Source organism: Episyrphus balteatus, chromosome 1, assembly GCF_945859705.1.
Source record: "Episyrphus balteatus chromosome 1, idEpiBalt1.1, whole genome shotgun sequence".
Lineage (NCBI taxonomy): Eukaryota > Metazoa > Arthropoda > Insecta > Diptera > Syrphidae > Episyrphus > Episyrphus balteatus.
In genome coordinates this window covers 68,645,836-68,669,498 of record NC_079134.1, presented here as the reverse complement: position 1 = coordinate 68,669,498, position 23,663 = coordinate 68,645,836, and the positions used below count along the sequence as shown (strand labels likewise).

Sequence of the window (23,663 nt, the reverse complement as noted above, 5' to 3'; positions counted from 1 at the left end):
TGTGAGCCACATGATTTACCGATTAGTAGATGTCAGTTGATTGTTCACGTAAATTGTCAAATTTTGATTAAATTTTGGTGTGGAAGAAGGTAGTTTTTTATTTAAATCAAATAAGTTAATGGAACCGTGTGAATGTAATTTGTTCATAAAATTGTTTTTTAATATTTTCGTTTTTTAATATTTTGAGTCTTCTTTGTTTTTTGTGTAAATTCGGTAAATGTTGTTAATATCGGTTTCTTGAATTTCAATGTCAACAATCTGTCCTAAATGCTGAACTAAATTAATTGCATTTTCTTCAGATTGCATTGGAATGTTCTTAATTTCAATATTATTTGCAGTTACCTGTTGCTCTAAGAAGATGACCCTGAACTTTGCAGACAATTTAACTACTGGTCTTTGGACTTCTGCCACTGCCGTAAGACTCAACTGATTTTCAAAAACTCAACGGCAATCGCTTTGTCTCAATAAATACTCGATACGCCATTTTTTAGTTTTTTTTTTATTTACCGTTTTTACGAAGTTTCGGCCAAAAGAGTCAGAAATGCTCAAAAAAAAAGTGTCGTCTAAAACTTCCGAACTCTGCCACTGCCGTAAAACTCAACTGTCTTTCAAAAACTTACGCTTTGTCTTAAGAAATACTCGATACACCATTTCTTAGTTTTTTTTTTTGTATTTACCGTTTTTACGAAGTTTCGGCCAAAAGAGTCAGAAATGCTCAAAAAAGTGTCGTCTAATGTCGTTTTCTTTCACTCTATTAAGGAGTACTCTAAATTTTTACTCCTTTTTCTAAAGTGAAAGAACATAATGAGAGTAATTTTTTTTATGTAATTGTGTGTGTGACAAGGCAAAAATGGATAATTTCCTTGAAAAAAAATAGTGATAACAGGCCTAGGGAAAACATTTTATGAATTGAAAAGAAAAATTAATATTAATAACATATGAAACATAATACACGAAGACGGAAGGCGCAGAAATCATCTTCCAATTTCCTTTTGATTTTCGTCGGTTCGTCACGCGCTTCTACACGTATTATTTTTTTGAAGACGCAAATTTGACAGTTATTTTCTTTGGTTTTATTTTGTTCTTGTTTTCGTATGACGACTTCTACAGGAACACGTAGACGCACGAGATACACATAAGAACAAGAGAGAGAGAAATATCGATTTCTCCGTTGCTCTTATGTGCATATTGTGCGTCTACGTCTTCGTGTAGAAGCAGACTATGTATTTTAATTCCAAAAAAAAACACCAAAATATACAAAAAAAAAAAAACAACTCCCGTGCGGGGTCTATGTGCAACGAAAACTTTTGAATAAATTTAAAACGTTACTATACACGCAAATAATTCACAACCGACGAAGCAGATTCCGCAACCGACAAAATAAAATAAAGCAGAACAGCAAAAAAAGAGATCAAGATCAAAGAGAAACGTCAAAAAGAGTCACAAATTTTTTTACCGGAGACTCATGGTAGAAAATCTTCCTTCCCTTTTTTTCGAACTTTATTTCTCCTTTGCTCTTATGTGCGTCTCGCGCTTTGCGTCTTCGTGTAGAAGTGGACTTAGTTTTACTTTTGGTATATTTTTCATTATGCTTCTGATCGGTTTTTTCAGCCTAATTGACACACACCCTTAGTTTGATTTTATAATTGTAAAATAAAAATATCCCATCAACGCAGAAAAAAATGGGATTTTTTTGTTATATGGCACAGGATTTTTTTTTATTGATGAAGAACACTGGCGGAAAATTTTTTTTTATTGAGTTTTCAATTTCATATTGGAAAAAGTGAAGAATTAACGCAAAAATGGTAGAAATATATCTGGCGGAATATAATACAGTAAAAAATATACATATTCATAATGGTTGTTTTCTGTTAATAACAAAAGAGTTTGAAAGAAAAACTTTTCGCATTTTTCAATTTTCAAACAAAATTTTAAAATGTCAAACTTCAAATTTATAAGTGTGTGTGCAAGTGCGTGTGCAAATCGGTGTAAATCTGACTAAAAATGTGGAGTAAATCCGGGGTACTCCGTAGTACTAAAATTACTCCGGAGTAATTTTTTTTTTACACTTTTGTGGCGTCAAAGAACACAAAACCTTCAAAAGTGCAAAAATAAGTACTAAAAGGGTACTCTCATTGGAGTGAAAGAAAACGACATAAAACTCACTTTGTGGATGTAAAGTTTTCATGCTAATTTTTGCTAACTTGAAAAATTTTCAACAAGGTCAAATCTTTAAAAAATGTTAAAATTTATAAAAATGGATTTTTTATAAAAAATCACGAATTGAATATGTTAATAATTATTCTGTATGAATTTAAGATAAAAAAATGTTCCATACAATTTAAAAATGATCTCAAATACAAATTAAGTTTTATGACTCAAACCTCGACGATGGGAAAAATGTTCATGCTTTCGCACAGTGTGTCGTTCCCTTATGATAAATCAATTTTTTTTTTGTTAAATATTAATATTTTTGCTATTAAAATATAATTTAGAAGTGTCAACTCATATGAAAACATATTTATCTTACAAAATAACCCAGGTTATGTATTCAAAATAAGCTCCGAAACATGAGTACCTCGGAAATCGAAAATATTTTGAGGAATTTATGGGAGTCTTTGAGAGTGTATATTTCACGTTTGGTACTTGTTTGAAAAATTTTGTTAATGTTATTTTGTTTATTTGAGTGTTGTTGTAAGACGTATAACAAAAAAAAAATTAAATTTATAAAATTATATATGAGTTACTAAAATTTCTTTGATAAATGGCCAAAAAAAAAAAATTTAATTTTTAAACTTAATTTAAAAAAAAACATATTAAATCATATCGATAATTTTTTTATATTATTTTGCCTTAGGCCTGTACTTAATATTGGCAAAGTTTGGTCTGCTTCTGTTTGCGATTACCAGAGATATTCACATTTATGTGCTACGAGTCAAGTACTCAAAATAATTCATTTTTTGAGAAACATCTTCAAGGGGATCACAAAAATGAAAAAATCGATGTTTTTAATAATTTTTAGCCATACACAAGTAACAAAAAGCTGTTTATGTAATTAAAAATATTTTAAATATTGTTTTCAACAAGAAAAAAATTATATTTTTCTGCATACTAAAAATTTACTGTGTATTATAGCGTATTTACCAACCTCGCCGATATAAAAATTTACGAAATTGCAAATAAAACGTTATTTCAAAATTTGAAAGCGATTGACAAAAAACTATTCGAGATTTGCTATGAAACGCAAATAAACATACGATTTTTTTGTATAGAGAAGATAAACAAAACAAGTTTACTTCAACTTAAGATTTCTCAAAGTAGAAAAAAGATATTGAAAAGATTTAAACGGGAAAACATTTAGTTCTTTTAGAAACTGTTACAAATTTATTTAAAATAAATCACCACGTTCAAGAACATAACCTCAAAAACTGTTAAAAAACGACATTTCAGATTGTCTAACGGGAATATTTCAAAAACGTGATATGATAGAATTTTTCTGACTTCGGATTCGAGTTCAGCACACCAAAAACCTTACGAAAAGTATATTTTTGTTTATATATAAAAAAAAAATTAATTTTACTCACAAGTGGCTTCTTCAATAAATGTTAATTTCATAAATTATATTAAAAAAAAAGTAATAGGTTGTTTAATTTGTTAATTTGTAATTTTTTTTCTATTCCTGCTTAAAAACACAAAAAAAGATATTAAAACTCCAAAAACTTAGCTGCAAGTATTTATGATAAACTTTTGTATGGGCTCGACACACTGTGTTTCGTCGAGAAGCATCATGAAGCTAATCTTAAAAATAGACTTACACTTCCTGAGAGCATTTTAACCTGTCTGCAAAATGTATCACCTCTTGATGAAGGGGAACTAGTCGTGGAAGACACAAGCACTACATTTAGAAGCGTCGTCAAAGACGAAAAAAAGGAAAATTTGCAAGCGTTTAGCCTTTACCCACTAAAGTGGGTGGCAGAGGGCGGAGAGAGTCAAAACTATTTTTTTTATTTTTACACTCATCTAGATAACCAAATTTCCTAAATTTGAATCCAATGGTGCACGCCGTTTTTTAGATATAAATAATCATACACAAAAGTGGGCGTGGAAGGGGCGTGAAAATTTCGTAAGATTTTTTAGAATTTGTCTTTATTACATCTACAACAATTTTTCTTTGCAAAATCAATTCCTTTTTGGAAAATTGACTTTTGTCCACCATCTCCATACAATCGCCGCACTGTGCACCGGTTTCAACTCCGTTAGTGCCAAGAGAGTCCGTTTGCCCTTGATTGTCCTTTCCTCGAACATCCTTGGACTTTCTGCAGAAATTGACACTTCCAGGATTCCTTTTGGACCAATGTCATCACTTTATACGTTTTTGCAGAAACTGTGGTACAATCGAAGTGAAGTTTTCGTGTACAGGACCAACACTTTACATATTCTCCCTCGCAAGGAAGATCCTCCTCACAGTGCATCGAACCATTTTGCACTTTTTATACAAAAATTATTTAGAATTTTTTAAAGAATAATTATAAATAAAGTTTTTAGTGTATCTTTGTTTCTTTTTATTTAAAACAAAAAGAAAAAACAAAACTTTTGGATCAGATTTTTGATTAATCAAAATGAAAGACAACTTTTATAAGATAAAGAATTTAAAACTTGAAAAAATTTCTTTAGAGAGATCTGACAAGTCCGTCGACTTTCAAGACAACTCACAACTGATGATCGTAATATGGCTTGATATGGGTTGAATAACGTGATTTTTCCAACCAATATGAATAAATTTAACTGACACTATTTTAAATTCTAAATGTTAATAAATGTTAAATTCTAAGAGCATCAGTGCTCTGTCATTTTTCCTAAATCTGAACACCTCAATCTCTTCGATGCGATTGATAGAACTCAAGATATGAGCTGTTCAAGTCGTTATGTTTGGGAGTCTTTTAGTCGGAGAGACGACCGTCGAGTTACTTAGCTCATAAGGTTAGATGTTAAAGTTAGTGTCAAATGAAAGATAAGTTGATACTGAAAATAAAAAAACAGGGTTGCCACTTCTAAAATGGGAACTTCCATGTGGCAACCCTATTTTAAAGAAAAAATTGTCACATAACTAATAAATGCATATCTTTGTTGTTTGGCCGGATAAAAAAAATTTTTGAATGCCAAATGAAAGTCAAAATAGTAAAAAAAATAATAAAATAAAATAAAATAAAGAACGTAACCCAACAAATGTGGCAACCCCATTCAAATGAAAACAACACTGACAAAATTTTTCTTTGCACAAAACAGTATAACTTTTAATGCACTAGAAAGCTGAACTATACACCATATTTAGATAACTTCTATCTAAAAAATGTCGGGTGCCACTTCGCAAATGCAGACAAGTACTCGGCAACCCTACTCAAATGCTAAAAAACACTAAAATCACTTGTTTTTAGGCCAAATTGTATAATATTTGAAAAAGTTAAAGGCTATTAAATACATCATGTTTAGCTAAGACTCTCTTCTATCTAAAAAATATCGGGTGCCACCTCGAAAATGCAGACAATCACTCGGCAACCCTATCCAAATGCTAAAAAACACTAAAATCACTTGTTTTTAGGCCAAAGTGTATAATATTTGATGGAGTTATAGGCTATAAAATACATCATGTTAAACTTAGAATCTCTTCTATCTAAAAAATGTCGGGTGCCACCTCTCAAATGTAGACAAGTAATCGGCAACCCTACTCAAATGCTAAAAAACACTAAAATCACTTGTTTTTAGGCCAAATTGTATAATACTTGATGGAGTTTAGCACCCGACATTTTTTAGATAGAAGAGAGTCTTAGCTTAACATGATGTATTTTATAGCCTTTAACTCTATCAAATATTATACAATTTGGCCTAAAAACAAGTGATTTTAGTGTTTTTTAGCTGTTGAGTAGGGTTGCCGAGTACTTCTCTGCATTTGCGAAGTGGCACCCGACATTTTTTAAATAGAAGAGAGTCTAAGCTAAACATGATGTACTTTATAGCCTATAACTCCATCAAATATTATACACTTTGGCCTAAAAACAAGTGATTTTAGTGTTTTTTAGCTTTTGAGTAGGGTTGCCGAGTACTTGTCTGCATTTGCGAAGTGGCACCCAACATTTTTTAGATAGAAAAGAGTCTTGCTAAACATGATGTATTTTATAGCCTATAACTCCATCAAATATTATACAATTTGGCCTAAAAACAAGTGATTTTAGTGTTTTTTAGCAGTTGAGTAGGGTTGCCGAGTACTTGTTTGCATTTGCGAAGTGGCACCCGACATTTTTTAGATAGAAGAGAGTATTATCTAAAATATGGTGTATAGTTCTAGTGCATAAAAAGTTATTCTGTTTTGTGCAAAGAAAAATTTTGTCAGTGCACTGAGCGAAAAGCCACCATAAAACAACGTGAAATCAATGAAAACCACATTGAATTAACTATAATTCGGAATGATTTTGCGTTGAAGATGAACATTTTAAAATCAACGTGGAAAATAGGTTAATTTTTCAACTTCAATTTATTTTTTCCCTCAGTGTGTTGTTTTCATTTGAATGGGGTTGCCACATTTGTAAGGTTAAGTGCTTTATATTATTTTATTATTTTTTATTACTATTTTGACTTTCGTTTGGCGTTTCAAAAATGTTGTATATCCGGCCAAACAACAAAGAAATAAATGTATTAGTTATGTGACAATTTTTCCTTTAAAATGGGGTTGCCACATAGAAGCTCCGATTTTAGAAGTGGCAACCCTATTTTTTTATTTTCAGTATCAACTAATCTTTCATTTGACACCAATTTTAACCTCTAACCTTATGAGCTAAGTAACTCGACGGTCGCCGCTTGTTTGTTTATTAGAATTATTAAATTCCCCGATATGCTGTTTTTTTTTTTTTAATTCCCACGTTAAAAAATCTCTAATCTAGACTTCGACAATATGATAGTTAAAATAACTATTAAATAAAGTTCTATAATTCTTTCTTGAATTATTATAGAATTTTTTGGTCCCTTTAGGGACCATATGAAAACTCATAAGAAAAATATATCTATTTTTTAAATTTTAGTTTTTAAGTTTAGTACGATGATGTGTATAAAAATAATACTGTTTTCATTAATCAGCCAATAAAATGTTCATCAAATACAATTGATGGTTAGCTACTGGACAAATTGTTCGATTTATCTTCAAAAACAAATTTTGTCACAATTGTCTGACAAGTTTACATTTCATATTATATTGACAGGTGACATATTTGTCAGTTAAATACAACGACAAATTTGTCTTGACAATTTTGTTACTGTCAGACTATGACAAATTTTTCGTTTTTGTGTTTTCGCAAAATTGTCGTGACAATTTTATCAACGTCACACTTTAACAAATTTGTCGTTAAGTAAGAACAGATCGGATAAAGGTACAGTACAATTACAACACAACAACATTTTTCATTTCAATTTAATTTAATTTCGAACTGGTTTCAAAAGCAGAGGGTATGGTTAAGTTTTCGGAGTCAGCAATGATTGATTGGTCGGGGCCACGCATGTAGCTGATTATATGAATTAGCGTTTTCTTAAAAAGAACAGTTTATACTTTTTTAGCTCTTGATGTAATGACAGTTCAGTGCTCAGTTGTCCTTCTCAAATACATCAGAGCTCAATTCGGATCGAACTCTATCCGCTCAGTCACCGCGCGGGGCTGAAAAAGGGCTTAAGGACTAGAATTTACAGAGTACACTTGACAATCAGCCCTATAGAGGTATCCGTTCGGAGAAATTTTTTTCCGATTTGTTCGAAATCGGAGAATTTTCTATCGAGGTATGCGTTCCGATTGACTTTGACATATCGGAGAATCTTCCGATGAAACATGGCGCCCATCAACGCATTGCGGTGAAAAGTTGAATTTCACAGAAAATAAAAAATATAAAAATGTAAATATAATTTTGATTGTTTAGTGTAGATTAATAAAAAACAGCGACAAAGCCTCAGAAAGAGAGGTTGGTTGAAATTAAGAAGACTTGAGCATCACAAGGATTTTTATTTATTGAATAAATCACGCTGACACATGTGTCAAATAAATGCGATTGTATACTTTACTTTTTTTGTTCAGAAGTGGATACCTTGAAAGAAATGTAAGTTCCGATCGGAACGGGCTATCGTTTCGGAAATTTCTATGAACGAATACCTCGATAGGGCTGAATACCTCGTTGAATGTAAAGCAAAGTGCGGTAATTTCTAAGCAAAACTATCATTTTATTTTTTGTTTTGAATTGTTTACAAAATTATATTTTTGTGTTAAATAATTAATAAAAGCGATTTTTTTTAAGGAAATATTCTTATTCTAAATGATATTATATAAAACGCGAATTAAAGAGAAAGAAACAGAACTAACAAAAACATTGCAGCAGTTTTAAAGTTTCCATTCTAATATTTTTTTTTTAAATGCTATTGGTCTAGCATAATGATAATGACAATATATTTTATGGCAATCCATTTTTGGTCGATTGATATGCTAAAAATCCATTTAAGCCATCCTTCTGCGTGTTTTAATTTTGTTCCGATTGAATTTAGTTTGTCCATTTTTCTTTACCGGAAAATATCACACAAAGTCAGTTGGATGTATTTGTTGTGAAAAGAGCACAACAAAATCAGGACAATGGACAGAACTTTTTTTTACATATCGTCGGTGAAACCAGAAAAGAGTGTAACTCCTTTTTAGCAAATTTTATAGGAGAGCAAAAAAACAAAATCGTTTTGAAGGCATTTGTATGAGTTTTCATTTTCTAATTTGCTAATAAAATAAAAACTATGAACTTTAAGGGTATTACCAGTTTAAGGAAGGGTAGATATCAGGTTTGTCTAACAGAAGGCATTCAAATCTAATTTTCAGAAAATTTTGAGTTACACACTTTTCTGGTTTCACCGACGATATGTAATACATTTATATGTTCTTTTATAAAAAAAAAATAACAAGTACTTAGAATTCCTCGTCGTTTTTTGTAATTTTATATTTTTCCAAGCAATGACAAAAAGTAAACAGTGACACATTTTTAAAAAGCAAACAGTGAGACATACATTTTTAAAAAATGTATGAATTGAAAATGATTTCAATTTTGTGGTGTTTTTTCTTTTGTTTTTTTTTGTAACCATTTTGAAGAAATGGGTTAAAGTAAAACAAATTAGTTAATTATAGACTAGTTACTCAATTACTTTACGTTTTCGTTAATTTGTTTGTGTTTTATACGTCCGTCTCACTGTACACCTTAGACTGTCTCACTGATCGCACCCCTAGCAAGCAGTGAGACGTTTTGACCTTTTCTACATTTTAGTTTAATGTGTGTACTCATTCATTCTTTAACTATAACTTTTTCTGACACATTAAGATAAAATATGTCTTAAAATGACTTCAAGGATTGGTTAAGATAGCTTTGAAACATTCTAAAATATAGCAATTCAAAAGAAAAGTTTCTCACTGTTAGCACCTTTCCCTACCTTTTTATCGAACAACAAAAAAAGTCAAAAATAAAGAAAAAATTTTATTTTTTGAAAAGATACATTTCTGTCGTTTCTTAACAAACAAAATTAAAAATTGCATAGAAGGGTCTACCTTAGACAGATCCTTACAACTTACCACCTTACGATCAGCGGATTTAACTTTAAAACATGCAAACTTTGCAACAAAGGCGTGTCAATAACGATATTATATTCTTTCATCAATTAATTAATGGCCAACTTGACGCTCCTGACTTATTAGGTTGCCTTGGCTTTAACTATCCGGGAGGATCTCACCACCTACGAAGATTTGAACTCTTACATATTGACTTTCATAGAACAAACTATGGTATAAACGAGCCTCTTAACCGATTGAGCAAACTTTATAATTTAAACGATATTGACTTCAATATGAGCAAGATGAAATTAAAAACTTTATTTCGAACCAGTGCTCTAGAGACGTGATTGTCAGTTAATGTTTTAATTAGATTTTTAAATATGTTAGTATATCATTTTTAGCTAATATTAATTGTATATTGTGCATGTGGATAGTACTACTAACACATGCACTAATGATGAACCACCTGATAGTAGTATACAGCTTGCTCTAAGCTGACTACATCAAATAATCTGAAGTGAAAAAAAAAATATTATCAAACGATTTTACCTCTACTGTATTTTACTAGGACATAGTTTGAACGTACCGGGTTCATACACAAAATGCCCCTGATTTAATAAAAAAAATCCTCCGTTTTTTAACTTTTTTTTCATTGATTTTAGGTTGGAATTTTCAAAACTAATTTTTAAAAAATTTTTACCACCTAAACTTGATAGAAAATTTAATATTCTACGAAAAGTGTCCTTGTACCATTTGAAAGTTAGGCTTGGTTTTCGAGTTAAATCAAAAAAACTGAAAACCGACCAGTGTTGCCGTTTTCTCAGAAACGCACCGTGCTACAATTTAGCAAAAAACACAGGTGAAAGACTACAACATATTTATGCCTATTACAGAAGAGGCAGTGACTCACTCCCCGGGAATCTACTCGATCCGCAACCGAATCAAATTTCAATCTGTGAACTCCCCGGGATGAACTGTATTATTGATCCACGAAAACACACTAAACTGCTTACCGACATATGTCATATTGTTGACACTTACATAGCCAAATGTTATTCTATCACTTCCGCATCGGCAGCTTCGGTAATACGAAATCTTGTGAAAGTGAGTCTCACTCCCGCCGCAGTGCATCTGCGTCTTCGGTAATAGGCATGATTGTTTCTGAAAAGTACAACATTAGGCGTGTTTTTTTGGCACCGCTATCCCTATCTGCAGTGGGAGCTTCCATGTATTACAAATACAACACCCAGCTGCGGATAAAACTTAAACTTAAATCTAGCTGCGGATAAGAAATTGACATTTTTTCGAGTATCGATACTCGATCGGAGAAAATTTCGGATAATCGGATAAATCAAGAGTCTCGAAGCTATGTTCGCAGAGTGCAATCTGCAACGTACTTAAAGTGCGTTCTTTTATTTAAGTTTATTTTGAATTAGTATTGGAACGCACACATAAAATTATTTCTACATTTCATTTATATACATATTTACCATTGATGAAAACTTAACCTACTCTAAACTTTAAATGCTTTTTAGTGAAATAAAATCAAGGAACAAGTCGCACATAATTATTATACGGTGTTTAATATTTTTCTGTAATGTCGTTTTTATTTGCAAAAGTATTTTTTTTTCTTTCTAGCGCCATATTAAAAAAAAACTAAAAAAATTGTTTTTGACATCAAGAAATAAGTTGTCTGCATCATTGCTTTTAATTTTGGTATGCAGAAACTTTCAAAAAATGAGTTTGGATATGTCCACTTTTTTCAAATTTATGAATCTGACAGCTAGAAGTGGATGTAAAGTGAGGAAAAAGGGGAAAAGTCTCAGATTTCATGATCTATTTGAGACTTTAGCCATAACTACAATGACCTAAAAAGTGAAAAAGTGGGAAATTTACAAAAGTAAAAATTTTTTATTTATTTCTAGCGCTATTTGTTTTAGGAAAAAACTACAAAAATTGTTTTTTAAAACAAAAAATAAGCTTTCTGCATCATTATTTTTAATTTTGTGGACAGAAAAACTATCACAAAATGAGTTTGAAAATTTTCACTTTTTGACTTTTTGCAAAAAGTGGCCGTTGTAGTTATACCTTAAAGTTAAGTAAAAGTTATTTATACAAATTTTGACCCTTATTGTCAAAATTAAAAAAAGTCTTCCACATTTCACATACGAATTTCAATTTCGATCTTTCGACCCTGCATATAAACGGGCCACCTATAAAAACTCCAAATTCATGAACGACGACTGTACCCAAATCTACGAACATATCCCAATATGTCAAAAACTTATCCGAAAGCAAAACCCAAATAAAAAATCAAACTTTGAACAAATGCAGATGGATGTACAAATGGAAAATAAGGAAAATCCATTTTTAGTAATTTAATTTGGTCTGTTTCATTTCTAACGTTTAAAAATCAATAAATTATGCGTAAAAACTACTCAAAAATAATCTTGAATAAAATTCGGTTTTGTTGTTTTTGTTTTATTATCTGACAGCTAGACAGCTGCCGATGGGCAACTGCGGATACGTTTTTTTGGGAAATACAATTTGGCTGCAGATAGCGATGCCAAAAAAACACGCCTATTAAAAACACAACAAAGTTCAAAGAAAATCTGAAAAACATAATTCTTGACAACGACGAAATTCTGGTTTCTTATGATGTTATATCTTTATTAAATTTACTAATATTCCACCACATACAGCAATTAAAATCATATTGAATCAATGGGAAAAACTCAAAACAATAACCGATATTCCGAAACCTCAATTCTTCAAAATTCTACAATTCTGTTTACAAAATAACAATTATTTCAAATTCAACAAAAAACACATAACCAAACATTCGGCATGCCAATGGGAAATCCACTGTCACCGACAGTAGCTATGTTTTAGACAATTTATTAGACGTTTCAATAGAAAAACTTGAAAAAACAAATATTCAAATTAAATATATGAGGCATTTCACGTGAAACCAGCAGCGAAAAATGTCGTGGGTCGTCAAATTTGTTCATATTTGGTATATGTATTCCTAAATCGATTTAAAAAAAAAATCTGGAAGGATTTTGAATTTTAAGCCGTGATAGCGGAGTTATGGGATCCTAAAGTTTTGGAAAACTGTGGGAAGAGATTATTTGAAAAATTTATATAAATTAAACGAAGGGGTAACAAAATTATTTTAATGATGGATGCCGTGGTTAAAACGTCTGGGACCGAACTTTTTGGAATCAAGGTATCGCCCTCTATCGGATCTATATGAATTAAAGTATTATATACTCGACACAAAAATCGGAAAAAATGCATTATTCAACTCCCCATAAACCATAGAATGCCTTGAAATAAACCTGCCAGACTTTCGAATTCTCCATCAGGACGCTATTACCTACACATACATATGACCCATTTTCGGTTATCCAAAAACTCCCAAAATCTGCTGTGAGATCTCGGTCTAATTGTTTATTTATAAAAGCTTTGTAAGAAATAAGGCTGAAATCAATAATATGGTTCTGTGAAAGTTCGAATGATGTTTTTCGCATAAGTTGATGTGTGGTTTGAAATAAAGAACTTGCAATTTCTGAATGACATCACATCCCATCTTCAAATTTTATTTTTGTGTCTATATTTTATAAGCACCATTCAGAGCAGAGAAAAATTAATATCAAAATGGTCTAACCTACTCAAAATATTAATTTAACTGGGTACTTCCGGTTTTACATGCACGAAGACCCCTCACTAAAACCTATGTATCTTCTAAACGACTTGAGATCCCACTCTAAAATTTGGCATGTAGTTTCTAAATTGTATAAACTTTATTTTAAGACTATTCAAAAAATATCAAAATAGTCGAAGTTTCTTAAATTTGGATTGGAAGTGCCAACTTCCGGTTTTCTATCGAAAAAATAAATCTATTTCCGGTTTAGATTTCATATTTGAAAAGCACGTCTAATTTTGCATATAATCCATCATTTAAATAATTCTTTACCCCTTCGTTTAATTTATATAAATTTTTCAAATAAACTCTTCCAATAGTTTTCCAAAACTTTAGGAGCCCATAACTCCGCTATCACGGCTTAAAATTCAAAATCCTTCCAGATGTATTTTTTAAATCGATTTAGGAATACATATACCAAATATGAACAAATTTGACGACCCACGACATTTTTCGCTGCTGGTTTCACGTGAAATGCCCCATATTGGAAAATATGTTTATGATATTTTTGCAATAGTTAAAAAACAAAATACAGAACTTATACTAAGAACTCTTAATGCATATCACAAAAAACTACAGTTCACAGATGAAATTGAAAGCAAAAATAGCATACCCAGGTCAGACAACAAAATTATATTCGATTGGTACCAAAAACCCATAGCTTAAGGAAGGATGATAATAACATTACATTACATTACATTACATTACATTACATTACATTACATTACATTACATTACATTACATTACATTACATTACATTACATTACATTACATTACATTACATTACATTACATTACATTACATTACATTACATTACATTACATTACATTACATTACATCACAATACATTACATTACATTACATTACATTACATTACATTACATTACATTACATTACATTACATTACATTACATTACATTACATTACATTACATTACATTACATTACATTACATTACATTACATTACATTACATTACATTACATTACATTACATTACATTACATTACATTACATTACATTACATTACATTACATTACATTACATTACATTACATTACATTACATTACATTACATTACATTACATTACATTACATTACATTACATTACATTACATTACATTACATTACATTGGGAACTCTTCGGTGACTCCTGCGGGGCATTTTACCTTCGTTTTTACTTTATCGTACATGTCCTTGATCATCTGCACGTAGATTTCCGGAACCCCTCGCTGTCTCAGGGACACCCATATCAGTTGTCTATCGAACGCCTTTTCGAAATCAACCAGCACAATATGCAAATTCCTTGAGGAATCACGGTGTTTTTCCATTCGAATTCTTAAACTCTGTCCGTTCAACGATCTTCATGGTGTGTGACATCAGCTTAATCGATCGGTAGTTATAACAGTTTCGTGTGTCCCCCTTTCCTTTGTAGATAGGAAGAAGGAAACTTTCTCTCCACTGATTTAGCATTTGGTCACCGCTAATGAGTTTGGAGATGAGAATCGTGAGCCATTTACACCAAATGTCTCCCATCTTCTTCCAGAACTCAGAGGGTATTTCGTCTGGACCAATCGCCTTTCCGTTCTTGGAGTTTTTCACCGCCACGCTAACTTCTTCGACTGTAAGGACGGGTACTTATTCTAAATTAGGTTCGGCTGTTGGAAAGTAAATTCTGGGAAATTGCTCATTTAGGAGTTTGTCACAATACTGTCGCCACCTGTGAAGAATTTTGGCGTCATTCACTTGGAGTTTTTCACCGCCACGCTAACTTCTTTGACTGTAAGGTCGGGTACTTCTTCTAAATTAGGTTCGGCTGTTGGAAAGTAAATTCTGGGAAATTGCTCATTTAGGAGTTTGTCACAATACTGTCGCCACCTGTGAAGAATTTTGGCGTCATTCACTTGGAGTTTTTCACCGCCACGCTAACTTCTTCGACTGTAAGGTCGGGTACTTCTTCTAAATTAGGTTCGGCTGTTGGAAAGTAAATTCTGGGAAATTGCTCATTTAGGAGTTTGTCACAATACTGTCGCCACCTGTGAAGAATTTTGGCGTCATTCACAAGTAGTAGGCCTTGAGCATCGTTAATGAACTTTGGTGAGCGAATTTCCTGAGCATTCCTTCTCCTTTGAGCGGCAATTTTGAAGATGGCTGCACCCTTGTTCAGCTTAGCATGTCGCAGTTCCTGGTTTGCATCAGCAGCTGGATCAGATATTTCCCCAAGCTCGCGATACATGCTTCTGTACTCTCTGCTTTATGCTGGACGCATTTCTGCTTGGCTTCCTTCTTGTAGCGCTTCTAGTCCACTTCGAGTCGTGCTTTTTCATCTCTATTATGAGAGGGGCATTTGGACCAAGCTTGGAAAGCGGTCTTTTTCCTTGATATCACTGCTTTGACTTCATCGCTCCACCACCATGTTTCTTTTTCCCGTTGGTAGTTTCCTTTTGATGTTCCTAGCAGTGACCTCGCCTTCGACAAGCAAGTTCGTTGCAGAGGGTCCCACATATTTTGTACATTACATTACATTACATTACATTACATTACATTACATTACATTACATTACATTACATTACATTACATTAAATTAAATTAAATTAAATTACATTACATTACATTACATTACATTACATTACATTACATTACATTACATTACATTACATTACATTACATTACATTACATTACATTACATTACATTACATTACATTACATTACATTACATTACATTACATTACATTACATTACATTACATTACATTACATTACATTACATTACATTACATTACATTACATTACATTACATTACATTACATTAAATTACATTACATTACATTACATTACATTACATTACATTACATTACATTACATTACATTACATTACATTACATTACATTACATTACATTACATTACATTACATTACATTACATTACATTACATTACATTACATTACATTACATTACATTACATTACATTACATTACATTACATTACATTACATTACATTACATTACATTACATTACATTACATTACATTACATTACATTACATTACATTACATTACATTACATTACATTACATTACATTACATTACATTACATTACATTACATTACATTACATTACATTACATTACATTACATTACATTACATTACATTACATTACATTACATTACATTACATTACATTACATTACATTACATTACATTACATTACATTACATTACATTACATTACATTACATTACATTACATTACATTACATTACATTACATTACATTACATTACATTACATTACATTACATTACATTACATTACATATTAAACTAATCCGAAGATAAATCTACGGACTAGAAACACTACAGCTTAGGAATCTTAGTCCATTTGAATGATACAACATAAGACATTAATACAACACAGAAAGACAAAGAAAGAAAGAACGAGAGAAGAACATACAACACTGAACTACATGGCATAGAGCGGGAGACATAGATGAAAATTGTCTCATGTTATCGCACAGGTGGCTTCAGTTAAGCTGGCGATTTAGAAAAAACTTTTGAGCCGACTGTAGAAGTCGTCATACGAAAACAAGAACAAAATAAAACCAAAGAAAATACTGTCAAATTTGTGTCTTCAAAAAAATACTAGTTTTAGAAGCGCGCGACGCACCGAAACGAAAATCGAAAGGAAATTCGAAGATAATTTTTACGCCTTGCGTCCGCAGACTTATCAACGAACGCCGAGCTCCTCGGCCGAATACTGAATATTCGGCCGCCGAATATTCGGCCAAGGACACTCAGAAAAACACGTTGGTAATTTCAAAAAATGTATACTTTGTCTCAAGAATAGATGTGGCTTAAAAAATTCCCAACAACATCGTATTGTAACTGGGGCAAGTGTTTACAGCGAAAGACTATTTTCCGAAGCAGGAATAGTCTACGAAGATAAACGTAATCGTTTACTACCAACAAATGCGGAACAAAAAATTTGTATGCACCACAACTTGCCTCAGTAGATTATAAGTACTAAAATTACAATTTTTTAATAAAACACACATTTTGGTATAATATTTTATGTCTTTTTCTTCTCCATTTGGAATACCAGAAAAATAGGCCGAATACCCAATAGTGGCAAAATGTTCGCGGCATCTCTAGAAATTACCCATTTTTGCCTTCTCGCACACACAATTACAAAAAAAAAATTAATCTCATTATGTTCTATCACTCCAGAAAAAGGAGTAATAATTTGGAGTACTCCTTAATAGAGTGAAAGAAAACGACATAAGCGTAATTAATAAAATTAAAAATAAGTTTTAAATTGATTAAGATTACACAAAGTTGTGTTTTAAATATGGACTAATATAATTGATTTTATTTTACTGAATGTGTGTTGAAAAAAAAAAAACCGTTTTTATTAACAACTATCTTAAAAACTCTATTATTAGAATAACTTTTTCATGTAATTTAAGTTAAGTCAGGCTACTTTTATTGGATTTTTTTTATATATTTATTTATTTATTTATACAAATCTAAGATAAATTACAATCAACAGATTTTGCTTAAGGAGGGGAGTACCGTCACATAAACAGCTCAACGTTTACAAATTGGTGTATAACTTTCACATTTGTAAATATAATTGCATGAAATAAATGAAATACTTCGTCATCCTGCGAAAAAATCTACCTAAAGGGTCCGAAGAAATCAGTTAACTCTGAAAAAGTGATTTTGAAAGTTAATTCGCAGTGATACGTGACGACGGAAAATCAAGGCCAGTCTTATCAAAACTAGGGGTGAGGCTGCTTTTGCGATAGCTGCTTTCAATCACTCAGCTCTTCCACTGGGCAGAGAACAGTTGCGATTGTTCTTCAATATAGCTGCTCAGCTGCTTACTGCTCACTCTTTAACTTTACAAAAATTAACAAAAAAAAATCTCATAAAAACCAAGCAACTCATGCAAGTTAAATGAGGCACTATGTGCCTTTATCAAGCAAACACGATCCAGTGCACCCATTCATTCTTTTTCCTTTAACGCTTTAAAATTGTTTGTTCCTGTTCTGCATTTCCAAAAAAAACAAACAATCCAGAAGAACAAAAAAATGATAGCGAAAACTGAGAACAAAAGACGAATTGTTCTATGCTTTTGCTAATTTTTTTTAGAAAATGTTCTGTGCTCTTTGAAAACTCAATGCTCATTTGTGAGAATTCTGTTCTTATGATATCTAATGATAAACGAAACTATGAAAAAAGCAGAGATGAGAACATGAGGAGAAAAAGAAAGATTTTTCACGGAAAAAGTGTTGGTCTGACCAGTGTCTATGAAACTGAAACTGAGTTTTTTTTTAAACTTAATTTTATATCCTTGAAAATGTAACTAAACAAAAGAAAGCAGCGTTTTAATTTACCTATGTCGCAAAATGAAAAGAATTTAGACTACATACATAATATTTTCTTTTATTCTCCGAATAAAAGCAAAAATAAGTAGCTGATTAGTATTAACAAATGAGTATTTCAAAATGATGAATTTATTTAATTTTTTTAAAAGCCCAATAAATACACAGACAGAATAAAAATTTTAATGAATAGTTAAAAAATCAAAATTTGTTCACTCTGAGTTGGTGAGGAAACAAACATAGAACCAGAACGCCATGAAAGAACCGTTATGAAAAAACGACCGTTATTAAAAAAAAGACAAATAATCACTCTCGCATAGAAAGGAACGAGTGTATGATACGATAATGTTGTGAAGAGTGAGGGTGTATTGTTGCAACCACACAATTTGAAAAGGGTTAAATATGAATTTACATAGATAAACATAAATTGAAAATTTATTGGTGGGTGACAGTATATTGTACAGTCAGAATCTTCATGGGTGACAGTGAATCTAAATAATCCAGTACCACGCCACATTCTATTTTATTGAGGTCTAGAATTTGCATTATCGTCTCCTTTCTCCTTTGTATTTTGTATTTTAATTTTGAAATTATTAGTGTAATATTTAATATATTTTATTTTTGTTTTATTAATATATTCCTTTCTTTGAATTACGTGTTTCTTTTTTATTAATAAATTAGAATATGGTCACCTTACTCTTCATTTATTTTAAATCATATTTCAAATCACCAGTTGCGGTTTGCAGCGTTAGTGATTAGAAAGCAGCTATTAATAGCTGCTCTTTTTGTATCTTGCTCACTGCGATCACTGCTCTTTTAAAATAGCTCTTTAGCACACCCCTAATTAATATGGAATATCGACAATAACCATTAATTCGACATTCTTTGAGGTTTTAACGTACATAGTTCCCTCTTGGATTTGCATGCGATCTAGGTTCGGGTACTTCTGATCAATCTTTCTACAGTTCAAAGACTAAGAGTACTTGCAGGGGAAGATTTAATTCAAGATTCTAATACTACATTTCCACCTACCCTAAATCCGATATTTAGCTAAGTAGATTAAGCATAAATCTCGAGTTTTATTCTTAATCTCGGATTGAAAGTAAATAAAAATCTTATTCTTAGATTTACGGCCATATTATTCACTAGTTTAAAAAATACATTTGGCTGTAAAATTGTCAAATGTCAAAAATAAATCAAAATCCAAAATAGATGCCCCGATTTTAACTATAAAAATAGTTAAAAAATAATTAAAAATGACTATTTTTTTTCTCTGTGTGATAGTGAATAACTTGGATTTGGATTTATTTTTGACATTTCAATTTCTTTACATCCAGATCTATTTTTTAAACTAGCAAACTTGGTTCTACGATTTTTCATTTCTTCTCTATTTTACACACGCACCTAAATTTTATTCGGTCAACAACTTGATTCCTATTTTTTCTTCGAAACTAAGGCACTTGGAATGTCTCAATTTCCCTTAAAAAAAACCATCCAGTAATCTAAGTAACTTTGAACTCAAAATTACTTTAAAGTCGGTGAACCTACACGGTGGGCAGGAAGCATCGATAGGTATCAAAAAAATGTCGACAAAAACTGCAAGTTGGGTTGTATTCGTTGATGATTATACGTCCAAAATCCGTTGGAATTGAAATCCTAGCTGCTCCTTTTCAAAAGTTATTCATATTTTTGTGTTTCTAATCGGGACAATTTGGAATACAAATCTTGGGGAGAGTACGATAACTTAGGCGACAAGAATTGATAACTCTATTTTGTAGAGGAGTTTAATACAATAATGTTTTACTATGGGAGGGGGGGGGGGTCCATCTCCCCCCGTTTAGGCGGGAGGGGCAATTTTCTAAAATATCAAGTTAAATACAAAAAAGATTATTTAAAAACAACGGCAACACTTACAGTTATGAATGATACCTTTTCAAAAGCCAGGATTGTACACTTGATTCTAATTTTTAAATAAAATTATTGCAATTAATTGTTCTCGAAATAATCAACTTCAAAGTCAAAATTTGTGAAAAAAGTTGAAAAAAAAACACTTTAAGTACTATTTTTACCAAGAATGTGAATTTAAATGCGAAATAAATCAATTAAATAAACTGCCTCAATTAATTTATAATCAAATTCTGAAAATTATATGCTTCTATGCTTTCTAGTTTTTGAGAAAATTGAAAATTAAAAAACTTCCTTTTTATCGGATTTCTATTTTTTAGCTGTTTTCGTGTTTACATAAACATAATGCTTGCAAGCAGTATGCCCCCTTGCAACCCCCCTGGTTGAGCTCACTTTTATAGGATTTGGGGTGGGTGCGAGTTTGGGTGAAGACAAAGTTTCTTCAGAATTTAAAAGTTTTTTAGAATTCAAAAGAAACTTTGTACATACCCAACCTTGACCCCACCCCAAATTCCTATAGTGTGCCCAAGCTGGGGGGTTGCAGGGGGGCAGCATTTGAAATTTGAATCCTGAGAATCCGCGAAGTGAGCCAGACATGATACTTTTAAGTTAAAAAGCTGTTCATATTGGCGAAAATAGTTAAGAAAATGAAAATCAGATAAAAAGGTAATTTTTTTATTTTCAATTTTCTCGGATATTATAAGGCATAGAAGCATATGGTTTTAAGTATTTGATAAGAAATTGATTGAGGCAGTTTACTTCATAGATTTATTTCATATTTAAACTTACAATATCTTGGTAAAAATTGTATTTAATGTGTTTTTTTTTCAACTTTTTTCCCAAATTTTGACTTTGAAGTTGATTATTTCGAGAAAAATTAATTGCAATAATTTTATTTAAAAATTAGAATCAAGTGTACAATCCTGGCTTTTGAAAAAGGTATCATTCATTACTGTAAGTGTTGCCGTTGTTTTTAGATAATTTTTTTTTGTATTTAACTTGATATTTTAGAAAATTGCCCCTCCCGCCTAAACGGGGGGAGATGGACCCCCCCCTCCCATAGTAAAAAATTATTGTATTAAACTCCTCTACAAAAAAAAAGTTATCAATTCTTGTCGCCTAAGTTATCGTAATCTCCCCAAGATTTTTATTCCACATTGTCCCGATTAGAAACACAAAAATATGAATAACTTTTGAAAAGGAGCAGCTAGGATTTCAATTCCAACGGATTTTGGACGTATAATCATCAACGAATACAACCCAACTTGCAGTTTTTGTCGACATTTTTGTGATACCTATCGATGCTTCCTGCCCACCGTGCCTATTCTATTGATCCATCAAAATAAGTCCTTTTTTAGAAACATTCCGAAACAGGATATACATATACCGTTATAATAGTTTTTCAACTACCTCTTTCTGATAAGGAAAAAAAGACCTGATTTGAAAAAGCATTCACGAAAACGTTTTTCTAAGAGAAAAAGTCTCCTTTTCCGTTTCCAAGGTGAATCTATTCTATTGACCAGCAATATGAGTACAATCAGTTTTTCAGAAGTCAACAACAACAATGATTTTCCAATAATAACTCTTGTTTTTTACTTCTTATTAAAAAAACCATGTGATGAAGCGTCCGCCGTAACATCTTCTGACGCCAAAATTGAAATGATCTTCTACATTCGCAGGGCAAGTCCTTATGCCATCCCTAGACACTACAAAGCCTAGGTACTCTACATCCGTCTTAAAAAAAAATTATTTTTGTCGTGAAACCCTCATGTTCGCTTCATATCAATATTTATGCCATGTTCATTTTCAGTTTCTGAGAAAACAATTACGTCATCGACTTAAAAATAGCAATTTTTTCCAATTTGATCACAATGTCGATGGACATCGGATGAACAATCGTAATAGGCGCCTATTACTTAGATCTTGACGATCAATAATGTATTGAATTATTCAAAGAGATTATTCATGAATTATTTTTTCACTTACAATTAACTAAAATTGATGAAAAGGATGTATACATGACGAACATCAGCGTATAAAAAATGTATCGAAAGTTATTCAAAGCATTTCCAGCGTCGTTTCCAATTCCATAATATAGAATTCCAACCAAGGCAGCCATTATTAAATGTACAACAATCCGCAATAACGTCAATCCTTTATCTCTCCAAAGTATTAAAAACGTCCTTTCTAGTAAAATTATTGTTTGCAGATAAAATGGTGTAGCATAAACATTTTCTCGTTTGCAAAGCTTATGAGCAGTAATTGTGTTCTTTGGTATATAGCAACTTAAATTTGAATCTTTTATGTTGACATTATGCTTTAATTCATTTGATGTTTCTTTGGTATAGGCAGTTGAACCTGATTGACGTGTTTCTGAAAACAAAACATAGTTTTTGTAATACATACATTTTAGTACATAATGCTTACCAATTCCTGAGTTTTTGATTACATCGTAACCGGCTTGAATTGTTTTTACATAATCTCGATTTCTCCCATTCCTAATTTTTTCGGTAAGTTTATGATTTTGTTTACCATAATCGTCTGTAGCGATTTCCATCACTAAATTAAAATTATATTTTCAATAAAATTCGTAAAGAAAAACTAGAAAATTATATAACAATAGTCAACAGGATTGTAAATTTCGGGACATTTAAGGTCCACCTGTGCTAGAAATGGAACGAGGTTACGAGTGGCTCCCGAGTAGATACATTTTCCATCAGCAATAGCATATAGGGCATCAAACATTTGAATAGCTAGTCCTGATGGTTGATGAATTGTGCAAACTATGGTCCGGCCTTCTTGAGCTAGTTTTTTCAACAACAAAATGCATTGGTTGGCGATTAAACTATCCAGTCCGCTATAAAATGTGTTCAAAAATAATTAACTCGAAATTAAAAAATATTTAAATGATACATAAAATAATGTGTTTTTTTCAATAATTCTAGTTGTCAAGTTGTTGTTCAAAGATTGCAAAATGGAATTGTTTGCAGCAACAGCCTAACTGCGAGTATAGAAACACACAAATTTTGAAAATTATATTTGTCAATTTCAACAGAACTTTAAGT

General features: G+C 31.5%; 1 protein-coding gene across 9 annotated transcripts in view; it reads right to left on the bottom strand.

Annotated features, from left to right (window-relative positions):
• LOC129907618 (ATP-binding cassette subfamily G member 4) overlaps window positions 1-23,663 on the bottom strand; it is a 217,799-nt gene that overhangs the window by 73,675 nt on the left and 120,461 nt on the right. For 5 of the 9 annotated variants that reach the window (XR_008771092.1, XM_055983916.1, XM_055983917.1 and 2 more), the window contains exons 7-9: window positions 23,217-23,455; window positions 23,026-23,157; window positions 22,585-22,971 (exon numbers count right to left, since the gene is read on the bottom strand). Coding sequence is in view for 8 of the 9 variants with exons in the window: in XM_055983916.1 (XP_055839891.1) it covers window positions 22,585-22,971; window positions 23,026-23,157; window positions 23,217-23,455 (758 nt within the window). In the remaining variant the exon portion in view is untranslated. Of the gene's footprint in view, window positions 1-21,923; window positions 22,521-22,584; window positions 23,158-23,216; window positions 23,456-23,663 lie in introns of those variants that run through there. The other 4 variants (XM_055983912.1, XM_055983911.1, XM_055983913.1 and 1 more) reach the window with 2 other exon arrangements.